At 43.0% G+C, this 20,843-nt stretch overlaps 1 protein-coding gene across 1 annotated transcript; it reads right to left on the bottom strand.

Moving 5' to 3' along the window:
• Positions 1–551: 551 nt before the first annotated feature.
• On the bottom strand, positions 552–12,578 carry top1a (DNA topoisomerase Ia). The gene is made up of 21 exons (XM_064966645.1): positions 12,439–12,578; positions 11,974–11,998; positions 8,849–8,945; positions 8,453–8,570; positions 8,248–8,285; positions 7,376–7,459; positions 7,004–7,082; positions 6,820–6,914; positions 6,513–6,628; positions 6,271–6,392; positions 5,999–6,121; positions 5,617–5,804; positions 4,682–4,830; positions 3,865–4,004; positions 3,596–3,781; positions 3,369–3,437; positions 3,065–3,179; positions 2,718–2,845; positions 2,341–2,435; positions 2,097–2,246; positions 552–1,886 (listed from the first exon to the last, which is right to left on the bottom strand). Exons 1-21 carry the CDS (start codon positions 12,469–12,471, stop codon positions 1,784–1,786), a joined length of 2,253 nt encoding a protein of 750 aa, XP_064822717.1. The 5' UTR covers positions 12,472–12,578; the 3' UTR covers positions 552–1,783.
• Between the last annotated feature and the right edge of the window lie 8,265 nt (positions 12,579–20,843).

Here is a 20,843-nt window from a genome sequence, read left to right as displayed (position 1 = left end):
CAGTTAAAAAAATAATAATTGTCATACCCATGGTATACGGTCTGATATACCACGTCTGTCAGCCAATCAGCATTCAGTGCTCAAACCACCATTTATAATAAATCTTACGTAGCACTTGTACGGGACTTGATGTCTGCACTCAACTGGTCTCGGCCATCCTGCACACAGCAGTCTGTCAGATGTCAAGGATTGATCAAGAGATCCAAGGTGTTAAAGAACTCCAAACATGAGAGCCAGGACTGCGCCAAACCCTGCTAAATCCTTCATAGCAACTGGTCTAAATCAACAGGCAGTGGTGCTTCCTGGGTTCTGTTGTTCTCAGGAAAGATTGAGCTACTTATTACACTGGGTTTTGGGAACACAGGAACCCTCCTGAAACATAACCACAGAACACATTCAAGAGAAATGTTGAAAAGTGACTAAGCAGGCTGAACACACCAGTGACAGATCCAACTTTAGTGGAAGAAATTTGACAAGAAAAAAAAAAACTATCCCTTTGGTGCAAGGCCTATCAGTCAAGTGCAGCAATAACACAAAATAGACCCCAAGTGTAGAGTTGAGGGGTTTTATTCATTTTCAACCTACAATGAGCATAAAACAAGAACATGATTGGAGGCTATGACAGAAGACGTTGAAAAACAGGAAAAGGAAGTTGAGCTTACCGCTATAAACACCAACTTTCCTCTGACACTAGAGTGGAATAAAATTCACATTGAAACTCCTGTTAATGTTCTTCATCCTCAGTCTTTAACACAATTAAAACAATAACTGCCTAAACTGTAACAGATTGGTATTTTTTTTGGCAAAGTTGATATCCCTCACATACCCTTCTGGAAGAAAAAAATATTTTCAATTAACTACATTTTAAAATAGCTTTTTTTTTTTCAAGTAACAGATAAGGGAGTTGTTTTCCACTCAAACAATCATTAGAAATTATAAAGTTAAAACCAGATAGACTATGCAGAAAGATCCAGAGGATGCTGGCAACGCAAGGGGAGAAAAATTAAATGATTGGTTCACATTGAAAATCAGTCCCTGATAGATACTGTAAAACAAATTAAATCACATCCTGCCTGCTTATGTAAATATTGACATGGGTGTAGCATTTTCCCCCTTCCGTGTCAACGCATCCTCTTTACGGTACACAATCAACATAGTCCAGTTTAAAACATCACACTCACCAAAACACAGCTTTCATGGTCTTTATCCCCCCTACAACTCATACCTAGCGATCACATTTAATTTCCTCAAAGGCGCATGGGTGTACTTCAGGATTTCATTTGATTTAACTCTTCTCTATTAAAATATAGAATCCATTAATAATACATGGGAGGGCTAAAAATACAGACCAAGTGAACAAAAAAATAATAATTTCTAATAGACAAAGCAGTCATTTTTTGTTGAATACAGTAGCAATAGGACCCCAGAGTTCAAAGTTCAGACACCTTTAAGTCGTGCATGTGGCTGAAGAGGAAGAGCCAAAAGGCAAAAAAGGCAATCCACTGGTTCTCATCCAATCAGAGATTACCACGTCACCTTTGGGTATGGGTATAGTTCTGCCCTTGAATCTGACATCCGACCAGACCTCAGACTAACCCACCTCGCCCCCCTCCCTCCAGCTCATCTGTAATGGCCTATACGTCCTGACCCCTGACATTCAACCTCACCATGCTTGTCTATAATTTCCTTGTCAGGCTGGCCATTCTGTATAATCGGTTAAGCTAAAAACAAGTATCCAATAAAATTACAATAGAAATCACAATTATAAAACCGCAAACAGGATTTAAAATTCATAGTCATCCTCTGCCATGTCAATAGCCCAGGCAAACTTTTCACGCTGAGTTTTGTTGTAGATCTTCTCGATAGGGATACCCCACTTCTTGCACCTAGGAGACAGCAGGAGTATTATTAGAATGATAAACCCTCCAGGAGTTTAGTCACTCGAAACTAAAACCATCAACTCACTCACTACTTTTAACTAATCAAAAGACATGTGCCACATATCCTGAGCAACTGAGTGTGTGGGCCAAGGGACAAGCAATGGAGAAAGCAAGATGGTGTGAATGATTGTCAACAAGTTCGTGGTCATGTCTCACCAGGCCACAGAAATGCGTGGATCCAAGTAGTTGAGTTTGGAGGTGCCCAGAGCAATCTGCTTGTTCTCCTCGCGGTCCGTCGCCTGCACCTCTAGCTTCATCAGCTGCTCTTCTAGCCTCTCCACAGCCTTCTTCTTGGTCTCCACAGCTCTGGGGGAGTAAGGGAAAGAATCAGCTACTTCTACATCCCAGCATACAAGTACCAATGGATGCCTCAACAAGCCAATCATATCCACATGCTTACTTTTTGGACTTCTCGTCTCTCCGTACTTTGAGGTCAGCCTTGGCGCTCTTCACATCTCTCTTTGCGTCAGATAGCTGGTCCTTCTTTGCGTCAATCTGGTAGAAATATTATCAATGTCAATAATCTTGAAACTAAGGCCAAGTATAGCTGGATTCTTACTATGCAGCTATTAAAAAAAGACATTACCGAGCCAAGTATTCCCAAAATAACAAAGAGTATGCATCCAGCAGACAAACATAACTCTAAAAACAAGTCACAAATAAACCCCAAACAAAATCCCAAATCATAGCAATAGTATTTTGTTTCCTTTTCTCCCATCAGCAAAGAGCCATCTCATCTGTCAGGTCGACTGGCCGTGTGTCCTCCCCGTGACTCACTTTAGTTTGGAGGTTCTGCATGGACTTCTCAAAGGTCTTGGGCGGTGCCCTCTGATGGTTACACAGGATGGCCACAGCTCTGTTGGCCCTGTTGTATGACAGGATCTTGGCTGGAAGGTTCTCATCCGCTACAAGTAGGGGAGAAAAATGGGCATTACTATGACTCTTGCTATAGCCTTTACACCGTATTACAAGTGACCACCAGCACACAACTATCTACAACAACTCCTCCCAGTTCCCACCTCTGGTCATACCAAACCAGAATATGAGATAAATGTGCTTTGGGTAGGTTGTGTATTCTTAGACCCTCTGTCTCTGGGTGGGGCTTCATGACCGTGGGGACTTACGGCTGGTGAGCTCCTTCAGCTGCTGCTGCAGAGTGATGGAGGCGTTGTAGGTACGAAACACTTTGGCCGTCAGCCCGTCCATCAGCTCCTGAAGGTGCTTGTTCAGAATGGAGGTCTGAAATGGAGGACAGAGAGGAATGCCACCATTAAATATAACTGATGGCAAGAGACACAGAATTTCAAGAGGATATCCAATTCCTACACGTCAAACAGGGTACTAATTTTCCCTCACAAGGTCCAGTGACATGACTAATACATTGCAATTCACAAGTAACGTAAATTGAAAGTATTTTTTTGTTCTTACATTGAGCCGGTCAAAGAGGTCATCTTCTGGCTGCTTGTTTTCCATGAACAGCTGCAGGTTCTTGAAGACCTAAGAAAAGGAGGACAGAATATTTACAACTCATAAGAATAACAAGGTGAGAGTTTCTCTGAAGTGAGAGTAATCTGGAAACCATTGTAGTTCAACTCGAGGGAAAAAGCACATAGAAATGTTCTGGTGAACCAAATGTCAATTCTTCAAGGCCTTACCCTCTTCTCCACGGGGACTTTGTTGTAGTAGCGGATGGAGTCTTTACCCAGGAAGTCAAACTCCACCACAAACTCCTGGCCGTCCTTCTCGGGGTACAGGTTGATGTGTTCCACTCGGAGGGAGCAGCAGCCCACTGTGTCCGCAGACTCCCCTTCCTCCTTCTCATTACCTGCTCTCAGAGCCAGCTGGTGCACAACACAACAGGGAACATGTTACAACCAAACTTGGAGCTGTGCGTGTGTGTGTGTGCGTGTGGCAGCAGTCTCACCTTATCGATGAAGTAGAGTGCCACGGCTCTCTGTCGGATCCTCATCTCTTTGGACTTCCAGTCCTCGCGGTACTGGTTCCTTAACCGGTCCACACACTTCTTCAGATTTCGGGCTGTCTCATACTTCTGCCAGTCCTTCTCTCCCTGCAGATCAACACACACCACCATTACAGCAACCAGGGGGATGAGACAGGGGGCACAACAATGAACAAATATGTTAAAAAAATTAAAAAACAGAATTGAGAAATGTTGGGTCTCCCGAGTGGCGCAGTGGTCTAAAGAACTGCATTGTAGTGCTAGCTGTGCCACTAGAGATTAGAGGTTCGAGTCCAGGCTCTGTCCCAGCCGGCCGCGACCGGGATACCCGTGGGGTGACGCACAATTGGCCCAGCGTCGTCTGGGTTAGGGGAGGGTTTGGCCGGCAGGGATGTTTTTGTTCCATCGCGCTCTAGCGGCTCCTGTGGCACAGTGAACGATGAAACAGTTGCCAAAGTGCACAGTGTTTCCGCCGAACACATTGGTGTGGCTGGCTTCTGGGTTAAGTGGACATTGTGTCAAGAAGCAGTGCGGCCTGGTTGGGTTTGAGGACGCATGGCTCTCGATCTTCGCCTCTTGAGTCCGCGCGGGAGTTGCAACGATTGGATACTTCAAAATTGTCGAGAAACAGAATAAAAAAATATAAAAAAATGAATTGAGAAATGTTGAATAGGATTGCAGACTTTTGTCGTCTCTAGAGACTTCATTAAAAGCTAACAATACAAGACGTCACTCGCTCCCACTTTCACTGCAACCACCATGAGCTATAATAAAGATGAACCTGCCTTGATTCTTGAGCTGGGATTCAGCATGATATACTTGATAGAGCCTTGGATGTTCTCTGTCCACGACACCAGCCAGGTCACCTTGTTGTCATGACGCAACTCCTTCCATTTGGTACCAGGGGGAGGCTTGGGGTGCTTGGAGTCCCTGTGTGAGAGAGAAAGAATAGAGCGGCTGAGTCAGAGCAAGTATCCAGACATACATACACACACTAATCTGGTCCAAACAAGCAGTCCATCGGTTAATATAATCAAGAGAAGGGGAAAGCGCTGTAGAACATTTTGTAAGCCTTTTCTTTCATTATGTTCATATTGCCACCTGCACCCAGGACTATGAGGTTAATGGTTCACCCACGGTTTGTAATCAACTGTGGAAAGGGAAAGGTGGATACCTTCTGGTTACTGGCCCAACACTCGAAGGGCTGCTTGAATGCAGAGCGAATACTAAGTTGTGTTTTATTGCGTTTCCGTCTTGCTCCGGTGGTAGGAATACTGGGGTGAGGTTGGCATAAATGTGTCAACATGTTTGAGGTGTTGGCAGCGGCATAGGGCACTCTCGTAATCTACTGGGAAGCCAAAATGTTCCCAAACTGGAGATTTAAATGACTGACTCCTAGTTTATGGACGCCACCACTCGCCATCGTACAGAACAAGTTCCCAGCTGTGCCTTACAAAAAGTGCCAATTAAGACTAGAATTCTGATTACAATGTGAGCATAGGCTCTAGTCGTTTTAACAGAATAGCCTGAAATGTTCTCAGCTCAGATTTACCCAAGAGGCATACAACGCAGAGTAGGCATAGCCATATAGCCTGGTGTTATATTTTATGTATTCATTTAGGTTCACAGTGCAGCCCGGATTGAGGACCCCATACCAAACGGTTTGGTACGAATACATGTCACCATTGCACCCCTACCCAGGACCCTGTCACTCACTTGCTGCAGTTTATGATGATGTCCTCAGGGCGGATGCGGCGTTTCAGCATGCCCATCTTGGGGTGGTCTCCTCGGCCACGGAACAGGCCCGGGGGCTCAATGCGAAAGTTAGCAATGCGCTCCTTGTGGTTGTCCATGATGCAGAAGCCATACTCCTGTAGGAGGCGTTCGTTCTCCACTTTGATTTTCTACAAGAAGCAGAGAACCAGAGACAAACTAGTTAGATCTGGGTACAGTTGTTGGAACTCTAGACCAGCCTGAAGATTCCAGGTATTATTACTCCACTGCCTCATGTAGAACTTCACTGGACAGTCGTGGTCTGAACGGGGTTATAATTTTTTTTTTTATGTAAGAAAAAGCACCAAGTATTGTTCATGCTCACCAGTTTATCATCTTTAGTCATGGCCTTTCTGGCCTCAGACTGAGCCTTGAAGTATTCCCCCATTTCATTGAAGTTACACTTCTTCAGGTCTGTGATCTTAGACTTCTCCTCCGAGGTCATTTCCTGTAGGAGGGAACAGAGGTAGACAAGTCATGATCATGCGTGTATGGAATTACTGTTCCAACTCACCATTTCTAAAAAAAAAAATATATGAAAGACATCTAAGTAACGCAATTGCAAACTCCAGGTATACAGCCTTAAACATTCACTACCTTTCTCCAGTCTTTGAAGAAGTTTTTCCGGAAGGCATCCTTGGTAGTGTACTCATGGTCCAGCATTTTGGCAAAGAAGGTGGCCACCTCCTCAGCCTCTGGGCCGAGCTTCATCTGCTTTCCTACAGAGGGATTTCAGCAGACTTGTTCAACCAGCCAAACCCTACACTTCCACACAGCAAAGGCCACTCATAAATGGACCAAGTGTCATAGAAATAACAGCACATGAGTATTATTATTACCATCATAGAAAAATCGGACTTTGCTGGGAAGAGGTTCGTAAGGTGCTGCCATGACTGGGCCTTTATGTTCCAGAAACCTCCATTTGGAACCGTCAGTTGCCCTCTCCTCTTCCCACCTGTAGTCCAACAGGGTACAACAACGTGAAGTGATGGTTGATGCACAAACTAAATCCTTTGTCCAACAGAGATACAAAGAACATCCATATTGTATCCATCACCATAATGAGCATTCCATAACGAGGCAGTCAATGTGCCTTCACAAAAGCTCTGTGCAGCAACACAGCTGGAGGGCAACTATGACACTCACCATTTCCACTTCTCCTCAGGCTCCTTCTTTCCTTTCTTTTTCCCGTCAGCAACTTCCCCTTTCTTGTTTTTTTGTGTCTTTTTGGGCTTGATGTCCTTTACAAGAAACAAAGAACGCATGAGACTCCTTCTCGCAACGGATCACTGAAATATATCCAATATGAAATCCAAAGATTTCCACGTACCTCATCTTGTTTCCTCTTCTTTGCTTTCTTGTCCACTCTGTCATTTTCAAGTTTAATTTTTTTGGGCTTGAATTCAGTTCTAAAAAATAAAAATAAACACCTTATAAAAGAGGCCTGACTAATGGTAGATTCAACAACTATCTTGGTCTTCTCTACACCAAACTACATAGTCATACCGAAAGGCAGCTGTGTGGTTCTTGCAAAGCCAACAATGACCAAACATTGTCATTGCCCAACAGAACGAAGAAAAACCAGATGGGGTTGGTCTAAACATGGCAACTACAGCCAACATTTTTATCATACAAAGGTAACAGGGCCAAAGACTAAGGAAGAAATGGGCCTGTTGACAAAGTTAAGTACAGATCTACTCACTCGTCATTGTCACGCTGTCTTTTCAGGGACTTGGGAGAGTGGTAGAAGTGATCACTGTCCGGCTCCGTCTTAATGCGATGAGGGCTGGTGATAGAATTCAAACATTTACATTCATTGTGCATTTGAAATCAAATATGTAGGATCCTATAAAATCTGTTGTCTACATTCCGTGTGCGTTTTCCACATAACAGAATTTAACAATATTAAAACATTTATTGAAATGAGTAGGAAATCGTAATATATTGAACTATAGAAAATGCATTAATTTGCCCAAGTTAATCATAGCACATGAACAAAATCTGATTAGTATTTTCCTGCAACGGCACAGGAATGCCCCCGTGCACATGTCTACACGGTGTAGCCGATAGCAATGATGCTAATAATAACCTGCTGGTCGAGTTGAAAGGCTCTCAAAAACCTTCTCAATTAAATGTTATATACAAAGTCGCCTATGTCTAACTGGCAGAATGATATCGTGATTACTTGCATCAATCAAGGAGCAATTTATTTAGCAAACTCTGGAATCACATAAACATTCCTAAACCATCTCTGGCACTTAAAGGATAACTGCATCCAAAAACGTACATTTCTTAGCTTTTTCCAGACCTCAAGTGGTCTCCAGATGTGGTTTAAGCATGGTTATTGACTTAGAAAAACAACATGGGATGTTCTATTTTTTTTAAAAGTGTGATTGAGACCAAAAACTGGAGAAAAAAAAACTATATTTGGGGAAAAACATTAAACTTCTGCACACAAAAAAATAAAATAAATAAATATATAAAATACAATCGCTGATTTTATAGGGCCCCAGATATGTAACCAGCATTTGTAAGCAGCACAAATGTCAAATGAACAATACAAACCAAACCTACCTGGCAAAGCCATTCTCTTTTTCCTTCTTCGGCTTGATCTGCAAGATGACAACGAAGAGTTAAAACATGCATCTTTTGAAATGTTAAGAGCTATAAATTCAGGTTTTCACTGAGAAAGAGATTGGACAAATATTTGACAAACTGATTGGCACATCTAAACCTAAATGGCAGCGATGCATCCCTCTCTGTTGGAAAATTAGCACACCTCATCCTTCCTATGGTCTTTTTCCTTGTGTTTGTCCTTGTGTCTGTCTGTGCTGACATCTTCGTGCTTTATTCGCTCCTTTTCTCTGTGTTTCTTTTCCGAGAACTCCTTATGGTCACTGGAATTTCACAGATTACATCAGCATCAGATTGAACATACCAATAAGGAAATCAACTAAGAGTGTATATTTGAGGATATACTATAGCAATAAAACAGTGAAGAGTCTCTGGCTGGTCCTACGCCCATTCATACACACCCTGTTTATCAGACAAATCATCAAACAAACAGCTACATTAAAGAGCTCAACAAAGCAAATGTGTGGGTGTCAATTACTGCCCTAGTGACGCACTAAGTTTCACCTATGTGACCCTGCTTAAAAAGACTGGAGAGTCATACCTGTTGCCATATTTTGATTTCTCACGCTCCCGGTCCTTCTTGTGGTCCTTGTGTTTGTGTTCTTTATCCTTGTACTTATCTTTATGCTTATGAGAATCTGCAAAATAAGAAAGTTATTCAAACACGGACTGACAGAAAGGCTAAATGACCATTGCCAAAGGAATAGGAAACATTTAGGCTACAGAAACATTCTGTAAATATATCCACTTTTCCTCAACCCTTCTCTAAACCCAGCAGGTGAAAACAGCTAACACAAAAGACATCTACCGCACCAGGAACAATAAGTAAACAATACCCCAGTCTATGCTTTAGAAACACACAAAACAAGTTCAGACAAGTTTCTGTGGTAAAACTAAAAGGTTAGTAAAAAGAATACAACAGGCAATGTGAGAAAAAAAATGTTATGTAAAATACAAATATGTGCACAAAAGACATGGGAAGATTTGACAGTGTTGTAATGTCTGAATGACTGACTAGATAAGAGTGCCTCTTGGCTCAGGAAGTGCTAGGCCAGAACACTCATCCAACACCTGGGTGTGAATCTGAATACTGACAGTCGGATTGTATATGCACCCGTGTCAGCCGGAATACATTACTGGTTGGTAGAGGTGACACAGAATAGGATCATCTCCAGTCAATTTCAGGCACATTTGGATTTGGGGACCTTGTTCATGACAGACCAAAAACTTAACAGAACACCCTTCACAAATTAAGTTTTAAAAAATTCAGGTCAGACTCAGGGCCATGAGAGGATGTGCCATACATGGTAAGACAGCACCTCCTAGTGCCCATTGACAGTTGAGGTTCATTTTTACTCAGAAACAGTATCAACATGGATGAAAAGAGGGAGCAAGCTTTAACAGGCCTAGTCCATCTGCTTTCACTTAACCAACCCCCTACAAGCAGCAATAGTAGCTAAATGAATGCCAATCTTCTCTCCTTAGTTGATACATATACAACACAGGTACTTCACACAGGCAAACCAAAGTTGACAGCCAAAGAAACATAATACATTAAATTACTTTCCCCTACTGCAATCGAGGCATGTTTTGAAAGGTGTGAGGCTTTAAAATAAGGGACTCAGTCACAAGGCTCTATGCCCCACAGCAAGCTACTGGCCGACACACCAATAAACAGATTTCCCCTTCCTCATGATCTGACATCACCTATGGCAGGCAATAAATGCATTTGAAACCAAAGAGGACACAGATGCAAGATTAAATTAATATGTTGGCATCTGTAGATTCTATTTGTTAGAGACTGCAGTAGGAATGTGGGCTATAGGTCTTCAGAGCCATGAAATAAAATCTAAACAATTTGTATCATGGTATTTATAAACAAACTAGTCTGAGGATTCTTTGGGGCCAAGCCCTTGCAGAGCTTGGACTGATGTTTGCCCATATACCTTGTAATGATGTAGGTAGTGGGTATATCATTACAGCATTTCTTGTAGATCTTAAATCTAACAAATAAGAGCAAATCAGTGACTGGCTGTTTTCACTTCAGGGCCCCATGCTCCACTACTGCAGAAGACAAAACAAGAAATAAATATGTCTTGTATACAGGGACAACTCTTAACCCCTGAGTCTCCATTGGACCCCTGTATTCCATGTTCTGACAAGGTATCAGGTTTTGTGCTTGACATAGGCTGTTCTGACCAACAAAGGACAGCCCACACTACATTTGTCATTCAGCAGACACTCATTCAGAGCAACTTAGTGAGTGCACACATTTCCATACTGCCCCACCATGGGAATCGAACCCACAACTATGGCATGTCAAGTGCAGTGTTCTACCAACAGACACACAACCATTTCAGGAGCCCACTATGTGATGGTGAGAACCAAAACCACAAACCAAATATGATATAGGCCTAGTATTCATTCAAAAATAGCTGTGAGGGTATTTTTTTGATGCAGGAAAGGCTGTTCTGAGATGTGCCACAGTAGAAAATGCATTCAATGCAGTGTCTTGACAAGTTTATATTTGAATTGGTACAGCAATCACTTCTTTGCATGTTAAAATCCCTATCTGGACTTCGGAACAGATTCACACAACTAATCTGGAAAGATTAATAGTTTGTCTAAAGCTGTAGGATTTTGAGGCAGCCAACCATGTTGTCCCAAGGGCTAGGAGTAGAGTCCTTGTCCATAAGAAATACACTGTCATATGATAAATAAACATGAATTGAAATGACCCTTTCTGAAATTGTTCAGAAATAATCTTTCACAAAAAATGTGTACTTAGTGATGAGGGGAAGCATGTAGGTTCTGAAGGTAATTCATACTTGTTATAACTTTTAAAGGTAATTCATACTTGTTAAATACCACTGCTGGGGGTTTAACTTGTTAGGCCTCAGTGGCCATGTGGTTTAGACCATGCCAACAAAGCTATCAAATCAATGAATTAAGTCATCAAAAATTGTGTTAGTAGTGGAAGTCAATGTGCATTGTCAAACTTGCACCACAAATCTGTCAGGGATGTTATAAAATCCCGCATTGGACTTGAGTCCACAACTAGTTAATGTAAATTAACTTCTATATGATACAGAATTATCCATAATACATTCGGATAAGACTATAAAATATTATTTAAAAGCAAAACGGGGCCCCATCAGGTGATTTTACTTCCTCCACCGCTGGAAATCGTGTCCTGATAAACGGTCCTGCGTGTTTCCCCTCCATATCACAGCCATCTGCACTTCAGCTATGTTTCCTAGTCAGACCGCTAGACAGAAAAAAGAAAATGGCGCAGAGACTAAGTTCTCAACCCCCAAACCCTTACTTTTAGACTCGGAATGTGGCATTTTAAGCCGGCCAACAACAAAATCTAATTTAGTATACCAATAAAACACCTCTAGTTCTTTAAGAATTTGTGATCAGATCGAGATTATAAAATGTTTAAAAGCTATTAAAGAGCCACCCATTTGAACAATAGGCGCTTGTGAGTGAGGCAGAGGACTTAGTCTCTGGACGCCATTTCTGCCCTTTGCTAAACTAGCTATATGTCTGGCTAGCGAACTAGCCCATGTTAGCAGATAGCTAGCTTACTACAGTGTGGACACGTCAGAATTTGAAGGAGACAATTATTGTGACAGTTGTTTGACACATTAACGTTACACTTACCATTGACCCGAGAGCCGGAGTCTATCTGCAAATTGTAAAACAAAGATTGGTTAACTAGCCATGTTCCTTGATTGATGGCTTGCTAGCTGGATAACTTTGAACTTGTTGGCTAGCTCGCTGGCTAACGACTAGCTAGCAACCCTGCTGATGGTTGGCAATTGAGACCAGTCTGATAAAATGGCTAACGAGCTAGCGCATAGTGCCTTTGCCATCCTTAGCTAGCCACAAAGTTTAGTTGAATGGACTTTACTTTTTATTATCTGAAAAACACAATATTGAAAGAATAACAAAACACTTTGTCACATTTGTTGCAATTATATTCACTGTTGATTGGCTAATTAGCCAAGTTACCTAGCTAGCTAACGTTAGTGTAGCCTGGCTGCTGAGGCAAATAAAAAAAGCAAGCGAGTTTAATGTCCTACAAAGCTCTTTCGCAATGACACAGCAAACGATTACAAATGTTACCTGGCTATCGTTGTGGGAATGATCTCCACTCATTTTCAATTATTAATCTGTTAAAAGCAAAGTGTGAAACGTGTTGGAGGAAACCGCCGACGAGGTGATGAGAGCAGAATGAAGAAAGAAACAGTTGTGTAACAGACTAAGTCCAATTTGTAAGTAAGTGCGCATGCGCGTGTCATTTTAAATGGGTGGGAAAAAGCAGTTGGCCACTTTTAGACCCCCCTCCTCAAAACGTGCTCTCCGTCCCACGCGTTCAGTGGTCTCACGTAGTTTCTCCAAAACATGCATACATATATACGACTATCAGAAATTGTGTAATATAATTATTGTTAACCTAAAATATTGTCCTATTCAGTGGTGGAAAAAGTACCCAAATGTCATACTTGAGTAAAAGTAAATATACCTTAATAGAAAATTACTCAAGTAAGAGTGAAAGTCACCAGGTAAAACACTACTTGAGTAAAAGTTTTAAACAATTTGGTTTAAAATATACTTAAGTATCAAAAGTAAATGTAATTGATAAAATATACTTAAGTATGAAAAGTAAAATTATAAATTATTTTAAATTACCAATATTAAGAAAACAAGATGGCACCATTTTTTTTTTTTTTTTTTTAATTTAAGGATAGCCAGAGGCACACTTCAACACTCAGACATAATTTACAAAGGAAGCATTTGTGTTCAGTGAGTCTGCCAGATCAGAAGCAATAGGGATGACCAGGGGTGTTCTCTTGATAAGTGCATGGATTTAACCATTTTCCTGTTCTGATAGCCATTCAAAATGTAGTGAGTGCCAGGGAAAATGTATGGAATAAAAAGTACATAATTTTCTTTAGGAATGTAGTGAAGTAAAAGTAAAAGTACTCAACATCATAAATAGTAAAGTAAAGTACAGATACCCCCCAAAAATACTTAAGTAGGACTTTAAAGTATTTTTTATTTAAGTACTTTACAACACTGGTCGTATAATTATAAATACAGTTTATACAGGTGTTATACACATTTTCTCTATAACTAGCCTCTAATACATATATGTAAAAAAAACATAAATGTCTCAATGTTTGTGCCTGGATACAGCCCTTAGTCATGGTATAATGGCTATAGACCACAAACCCCCGAGGTGCATTATTGCTATTATAAACTTGTTTCCAACATAATTAGAACAGTAAAAATAAATGTTTTGTCATACTTTGGTATACAGTCTGATATACCACGGCTTTCGAAGGGCTCGAACCACCCAGTTTATAATATCTGGGTGGTTCGAGTATAATATCAGTATTCATTGCATTTACAACTTGTCTAAGTCTTATCATCAACCGCTTTCAGCCAGTGGCTGTCGATTGACTGCATTTTTTGTATGGAATGTTGTGATTTTGTCAGTTAATTTGAGAAATTATTGGAATCAGTCCAAATGATTGCTAGCTAATAAACATACTGTGCAGATCAAGTTTCAAGTTGAATTAATCTTATGTACGGGATAAATGGTATACAAAATCCAATAAAATGCTTACTTACAGGTTGTCACGCCCTGACCTTAGAGATCCTTATTATTCTCTGTTTGGTTAGGTCAGGGTGTGACTCGGGTGGGAAATTCTATGTCTTCTGTTTCTTTGTTTTCGGCCGGGTGTCGTTCCCAGTCAGAAGCAGCTGTCTATCGTTGTCTCTGATTGGAGATCATACCCTTTTGGGGATCAGCCCTTTTTCCCACCATTTGGTTGTGGGATCTTGTTTTCTGTTTAGTGTGTCAGCCTGACAGAACTGTGCACTTTCGTTTTCGCTTTTGTTATTTTGTTTGAGTGTTTTTTGAATAATGGAATCATGAACACTTTCACGCTGCGCTTTGGTCTACTCTTCCTACCACCAACGAGAGCCGTTACACAGGTTCCTTCTTGATAGTGCAACAACAATAACAAACAATCAAAGAAGAATATGAACATAAAGTAAAATTGCTCAGTAGAATAGAATGCAGGAATACACACACAATTTATAATCCAATACTTACATGTTTTTGGGAAGGGGGTGGGGGTAAGTGTTTAAATTGTGCAGTATTTAGAAATCATAAAAAGAGTCTGGTAGCAGCAGACGTAATGTGTGTGTAGCATGAGTGTGGGTGTGTGCGTGAGTGAATGTGTGCTAAGGTGCGGAGAATAAGAGCAGGTTTTCAGTCCAGTTCAAGTGTTCAGCAATCTGATGGTTTGTAGATAGAAACAGTCTCTGAGCCTGTTATCAGACCTCAAGCTCCGATACCGTCTGCCCGATGGTAAGAAATTGAACAGCTCGTGGCTGGGGTCCTTGATAATTCTGCGGGCCTCCCTCAGGCACCATGGTAACCTGCCTAAATGAGCACTCAAGTCGGTAGCCATGAAGTGCTTTGAAAGGCTGGTCGTGGGTCACATCAACGCCATCATCCCGGAAACCCTAAACCCACACCAATTCGCATAAACGCCCCAAAAGATCCACAGATGATGCAATCTCAATCGCACTCCACACTGCCCTTTCCCACCTGGACAAAAGGAATACCTATGTGTGAATGCTTTCATTGACTACAGCTAAGGACCCTGGGACTAAACACCTCCCTCTTCCTGACTGGCCTACCCCAGGTGGTAAGAGTAGGCAACAAAACATCTGCCATGCTGATCTTCAACACGGTGGCCCTTCAGGGGTGCATGTTTAGTCGCCTCCTGTACTCCCTGTTCACCCACGACTGTGTGGCCAAGCACGACTCCAACACCATTAAGTTTGCTGATGACACAACGGTGGTAGGCTTGATCACCGACAACAATGAGACAGCCTATAGGGAGGAGGTCAGAGACCTGGTAGTGTGGTGCCAGGACAACAACCTCTCCCTCAACTTAATTAAGCAAGACAACGGAGATGATCGTGGACTACAGGAAAAGGGGGGACGATCACGCCCCCATTCACTTTGATGGGGCTGTAGTGGAGCAGGTTGAGAGTTTCAAGTTCCTTGGTGTCCACATCACCAACAAACTATCATGGTCCAAACACACCAATAAAGTCGTGAAGAGGGCATGACAATGCCTTTTCCCCCTCAGGAGACTGAAAAGATTTGGCATTGGTCCCCAGATCCTCAAAATGTTATTCAGCTGCACCATCGAAAGCATCCAAACTAGTTGCATCACTGCCTGGTATGGCAACTGCTCGGCATTCGACCTTAAGGCGCTACAGAGGGTAGTGTGTACAGCCCAATACATCACTGGGGCCAAGCTTCCTGCCACCCAGGACCTATATACTAGGCAGTGTCAGAGGAAGGCCAAAGAAATGGTCAAGTCCTAGACTATTCTCTTTGCTTCTACATGGCAAGCGGTACCGGAGCACCATGTCTAGGTCCAAAAGGCTCCTTAACAGCTTCTACCCCCAAGCCATGAGACTGCTGAACAATTAATCAAATGGCCACCTGGACTATTTACATTGACACCTTTCCTTTGTTTTTACACTGCTGCTACTAGCTGTTTATTATCTATGCATAGTCACTTTACCCCTACCTACATGTACCCCCGCACTTTGACTCGTTACCGGTACCCCCTGTATATAGCCTCGTTATTGTTATTTTATTGTGTTACTTTTTTAAAAACTTTAATTTATTTAGTAAATATTTTCTTAACTCTATTTCTTGAACTGCATTGTTGGTTAAGGGCTTGTAAGTAAGCATTTCACGGTAAGGCCTACAGCTGCTGTATATGGCGCATGTGACAAGTATTTGATTTGATTGAATTCAATCTTATCACAGCACACTGGCTGACCATGGTTTACCAACTCCCTGACCAAAATGGCTGACCTTTACTGTCATAAGACCTTTTATGTCCATTTTAGTATTCTAATTCCTAATTCTATGCAACATAGCACCAAACAGCACACACCAAAGGGCCATTTTGATCAGATAGAGGTTCCTTTGTGCATTAGAACTGAATAGATAAATAGCTGCAACATATCTTTCTTTAGCAGTGACAATTTGAAATGCAGAAGCAACTGTGTGGAGCCCATAGGAGATGGGATGGTGATTTTATAAATCAATTGATGCTGTCCTGGCCCTAGTGGAAATACTGCAGTCCACCACCAGTATCTGAGAGAATGTCCATAGGATGGAACTATCATGACCAGCCAGATCATCTGTGATACTTGTCAGTATTCAATGTCCATCAATGTCTGAGGACACTCTAGTGCATTTAAAACACTTATTCAAAGTGCACAGTGGAGACCACTGAGTTGGTATATCAATATTATAAGCCTATTTCTTGGATTGAACATTTTACAGTGTGTTACTGGAGAGCTCAGTGACTCAGTGAAGCACCATCATAGGATGCCACCTTTCCAACAAGTCAGATCGTCACCTTTCTGTCCTGCTAAAGCTACCCCAGTCAACTGTAAGTGCGGTTATTGTGAAGTGGAAACATCGAGGAGCAATAACGGCTCAGCCGCGAAGTGGTAGGCCACACAAGCTCACAGAACAGGACTGCCAAGTGCTGAAGCACGCGGAGCGTTAAAATTGTTTGTCCTTGGTTGCAACACTCACTACTAAGTTCCAAACTGCCTCTAGAAGCAACGTCAGCACAATAACTGTTTGTTTAGGAGTTTAATGAAATGGGTTTTCGTTGCCAAGCAGCAGCACACAAGCCTAAGATCCCCATGCGCAATGCCAGAGTCGGCTGGAGTGGTGTAAAGCTCGCCGCCATTAGACTCTGGAGAAGTGAATCACGCTTTACCATCTGGCAGTCCGATGGACGAATCTGGGTTTAGTGAATGCCAGGGTTGTCATGGTTCTGACGAGCTGTGCAGTTACCTCCCGGCTACCCAATCACCGTCTGTTACTCCCCGCAACCCTCCACAGTCAGCACCAGATTCAAGCCTTCGTGGACTCCGGGGCCGCAGATTACTTCATTGATCAAGATTTTGCCAGAGAACTACAAATCTCCTGCGTGAAATGTCCTATCCCTCTGCAGATTCAAGCCCTCGATGGACACCCCATTGGCTCAGGCCAGGTGGAATATCAGAACAAGCCCATTCTACTGCAGCTTGAGCTGAATCACTCAGAGACTCTTAGATTTATTTTGATCACTGCTCCAGAGAACCCCCTTATTCTAGGGTACCCCTGGCTAGCGCTACATAACCCACTATTCTCCTGGTTCACGGGACACTTACTAGACTGGGGAAAGGACTGCTATACTAAATGTCTAAGACCCCCACCAAGAGCTTCGTTGTGTCCTCCTGCATCAATTGGAGACCGCTCTTCCTCCCGAATACTTTGACCTCTGGGAGGCTTTCAGTAAGAGGCAAGCGGCCACCCTCCCCCTCATCGTCCATACGACTGTGCTATAGAACTCCTACCCGGCTCCACACTTCCCCGGGGCCATCTGTACTCCCTCTCAAGCCCTGAAGCAGTGGTCATGGACAATTACATCCGGGAGTTGCTGGAGGCAGGATTCATTCGCTCTTCTACATCCCCAGCTGGTGCAGGCTTCTTCTTCATGGGAAAGAAGGATGGAGGCCTGCGTCTGTGCATCGATTACAGAGGGCTGAACCAGATTATGATCAAGTATCGTTACCCCCTACCCCTGATGTCCGCTGCCTTGGAGTTGGCCCAAGGCGCCCAATTCTTCACCAAACTGGATCTCCGCAACACTTACAATCTGGTGAGAATCAGGGAAGGAGGTGAGTGGAAACTGACTTTAACACCTAGTGTTTATCACTGGGCTACCTCCATCTCAAGGGCTTACAACTATCCTGATGGTCGTCGATCGATTCTCCAAGGCAGCCCATTTCATAGTCTTACCAAAGTTGCCTTCAGCGAGGGAGACAGCTGATCAAATGATTACCCATGTCTTCCGACTACACAGGCTTTCCCAGGACATTGTCTCAGATCGGGGCCCCAGTTCGTTGCACGGTATTGGAAGTCCTACTCTCTGTTGGGGGCATCGATGAGTTTCTCCTCGGGGTTCCACCCACAGTTGAATGGGCAAACTGAGCGGGCCAACCAAGAGCTAGAGAAGTTCCTCCGCTGCTTCGTCTCCACTCAGGCTAGCAACTGAAGCAGGTTCTTCGTCTGGGCACAGTATGCTCATAACACATTGCCAAACTCGTCCACTGGACTGTCACCGTTCGAGTGTCAGTTTGGGTTCGCCCCCTCCCTGTTTCTTGAACAAGAGGCCAAAGTGAGGGTGCCATCGGCTGAGGCGTTCATTCAACGATGTTGTCGCACCTGGATCAGAGCGCATCCTCTTTGCTCCACTCCTCTGCCCGACATCAACATCAGGCAAGCCATCACTAAAGACCTCTTCGGGTCCTCCAACCGGGTCAATTGGTGTGAATGTCCACCTGTGATCTTCCCTTAAAGGTGGAATCACAGAAACTCGCTCCTCGCTACATTCCTCGCTACATAGGACCCTTCAAGATCCTGAGTCGCATCAACCCGGTTACCTATCGTCTCCAGCTTCCCAGGCCCATGAGGGTCTGTCCGTCCTTCCATGTCTCCTGTCTCAAGCTGGTAAGTACCAGTCCCTTCTCTCCCCCCACACCTGCTCCTCTGCTACACTGTCTGGCATCTGTTGGAGGCTCGCCAGGTCCAAGGGAACCTGCAGTACCTGGTGGACTGGGAAAGCTATGATCCTAAGGAGCGGTATGGGTCCCGGCCCGGGACATCCTGCATCAGGGTCTGGTAAGAGACTTCAACAGACTACGTGGTGGTTGGCAGGACTCCGTGGCTGGAGCCTGGAGCCGCTCCTAGGGTGGGGTACTGTCATGGTTCCTCTGGGCACCAGATGGCGGCAGAGACTTTCTTTGTTACTCAGATGTTGCTTATAATTTCATTATGATTTCCCATTTAAAATAGGTGTTTTCTGTCCTTGTTTGCAGAAGCTTGATTTTGGTCGCCCTGTGTGTCGCCTGAGTACGTTATCTAGTCCTAGTGTTTTTTTGTTTTTTCAGTATTACTGTGATCATTCTGTTACCTTATTTTTCGTAAAGTATTTACATTTATCCTAAACCACTGATTCCTCATCTGGTCCATTCTCTGCACCTGGATCCAACTCCACCACGTCACAAGGACAATGCTACCTGCCCCGTTGCATAGTGCCAACTGTCAAGTTTGGCGGAGGAGGAATAATAGTCTGGGGCTGTTTTTCATGATTCTGTGCTTCCAACTTTGCGGCAACAATTTGGGGAAGGCCCTTTACTGTGTCAGTATGACAATGGCCCCGTGCACAAAGCGAGGTCTATACAGAAATGGTTTGTTGAGATCGGTGTGGAAGAACTTGACTGGCCTGCACAGAGCCCTGACCTCAAACCCATCGAACACCTTTGGGATGAATTGGAATGAGTCAGGCCTAATCGCCCAACATCAGTGCCCGGCCTCACTAATGCTCTTGTGGCTGAATGGAAGCAAGTCCTCGCAGCAATTTTCCAACGTCTAGTGGAAAGCCTTTCCAGAAGAGTGGAGGCTGTTAAAGCAGCAGAGGGGGAGACCAATTCCATATTAATGCCCATGATTTTGGAATGAGATGGGGTTTTATTTAAAGGACAATCACTTCCCATACCATAACTACTTTTTCCACTGTGTGAGACATTGAATCCACAAGACATTGAATCCAAATCCACAAGAGGGCTTCTCAGCCCTTTTAACTTCCCTGGCCTCATCAACAGTTGTACTCAGGCCAGAATTCAGGCATAACCAGCTACCCAGCAGCTTTATCAACAGCCATGCCTACCTCTTGGCAAACCCAAGCACTTTCAAATATGAACTGAGAATAAAATATGTCTATTTTAAAGAATTCAACATAGAGTAAACCTTGACATAGAATCAAATGTTATTTGTCACATGCAGATTGTCCAGGTAGCTATTTGGTTATTAACTATTTAGTAGCGTTATGACTTGGGGGTAGAAGCTGTTCAGGGTCCTGTTGGTGCATTGGTACCGCTGGCTGTGCAGTAGCAGAGACAATAGTCTCTGTCTTTGGAGTCTTTGACCGTTTTAAGGCCTTCCTTTGACACCGCCTGGTAAAGAGGTCCTGGATGGCAGGGAGCTCGGTCCCAGTGATTTTATTTGGCCCCAAGTTCTGATTTAATTTATTTTCATAAAAAGGTTTTCCATGGTTGGACATAAGACTGTACAATTACCAGGAAATCAGATCAAAGTGATTTTAAGTTAAGAAATCTGTTCCCAAGTATTCCCACGCATAAATAGAGCAATAATGTGATTGTATCCCAAAGTAACCAATGTTTTTGTCAAATATTATATCTGTTTGGGCTTCTTCAGTCAATTTGCAGGTTACTAATTATTTATAATTGTTTCAGCCCCCAAACATCCACTCATTAAAAATCAGCCTGTGGCTTAATGTAGATGGGGACCCCTGATCTACAGCATGTCTCTATCTCCCTTCCATACCCAAAATATGTTT

Source organism: Oncorhynchus masou, chromosome 5, assembly GCF_036934945.1.
Source record: "Oncorhynchus masou masou isolate Uvic2021 chromosome 5, UVic_Omas_1.1, whole genome shotgun sequence".
NCBI classification, from domain to species: Eukaryota; Metazoa; Chordata; class Actinopteri; order Salmoniformes; family Salmonidae; genus Oncorhynchus; species Oncorhynchus masou.
The sequence above is the reverse complement of the archived record's forward strand: the minus strand, read 5'-3'. Positions and strand labels throughout refer to the sequence as shown.

Coding starts and splice junctions, on each gene's coding strand:
- top1a (XM_064966645.1), bottom strand. CDS start 12,471: ATGAGTGGAGATCATTCCCACAACGATAGCCAG. Junction 3,438..3,595: donor AAGTCCCCGTGGAGAAGAGG/GTAAGGCCTTGA, acceptor TCCTTTTCTTAG/GTCTTCAAGAACCTGCAGCT. Junction 3,180..3,368: donor ACCTCTTTGACCGGCTCAAT/GTAAGAACAAAA, acceptor CCTCCATTTCAG/ACCTCCATTCTGAACAAGCA.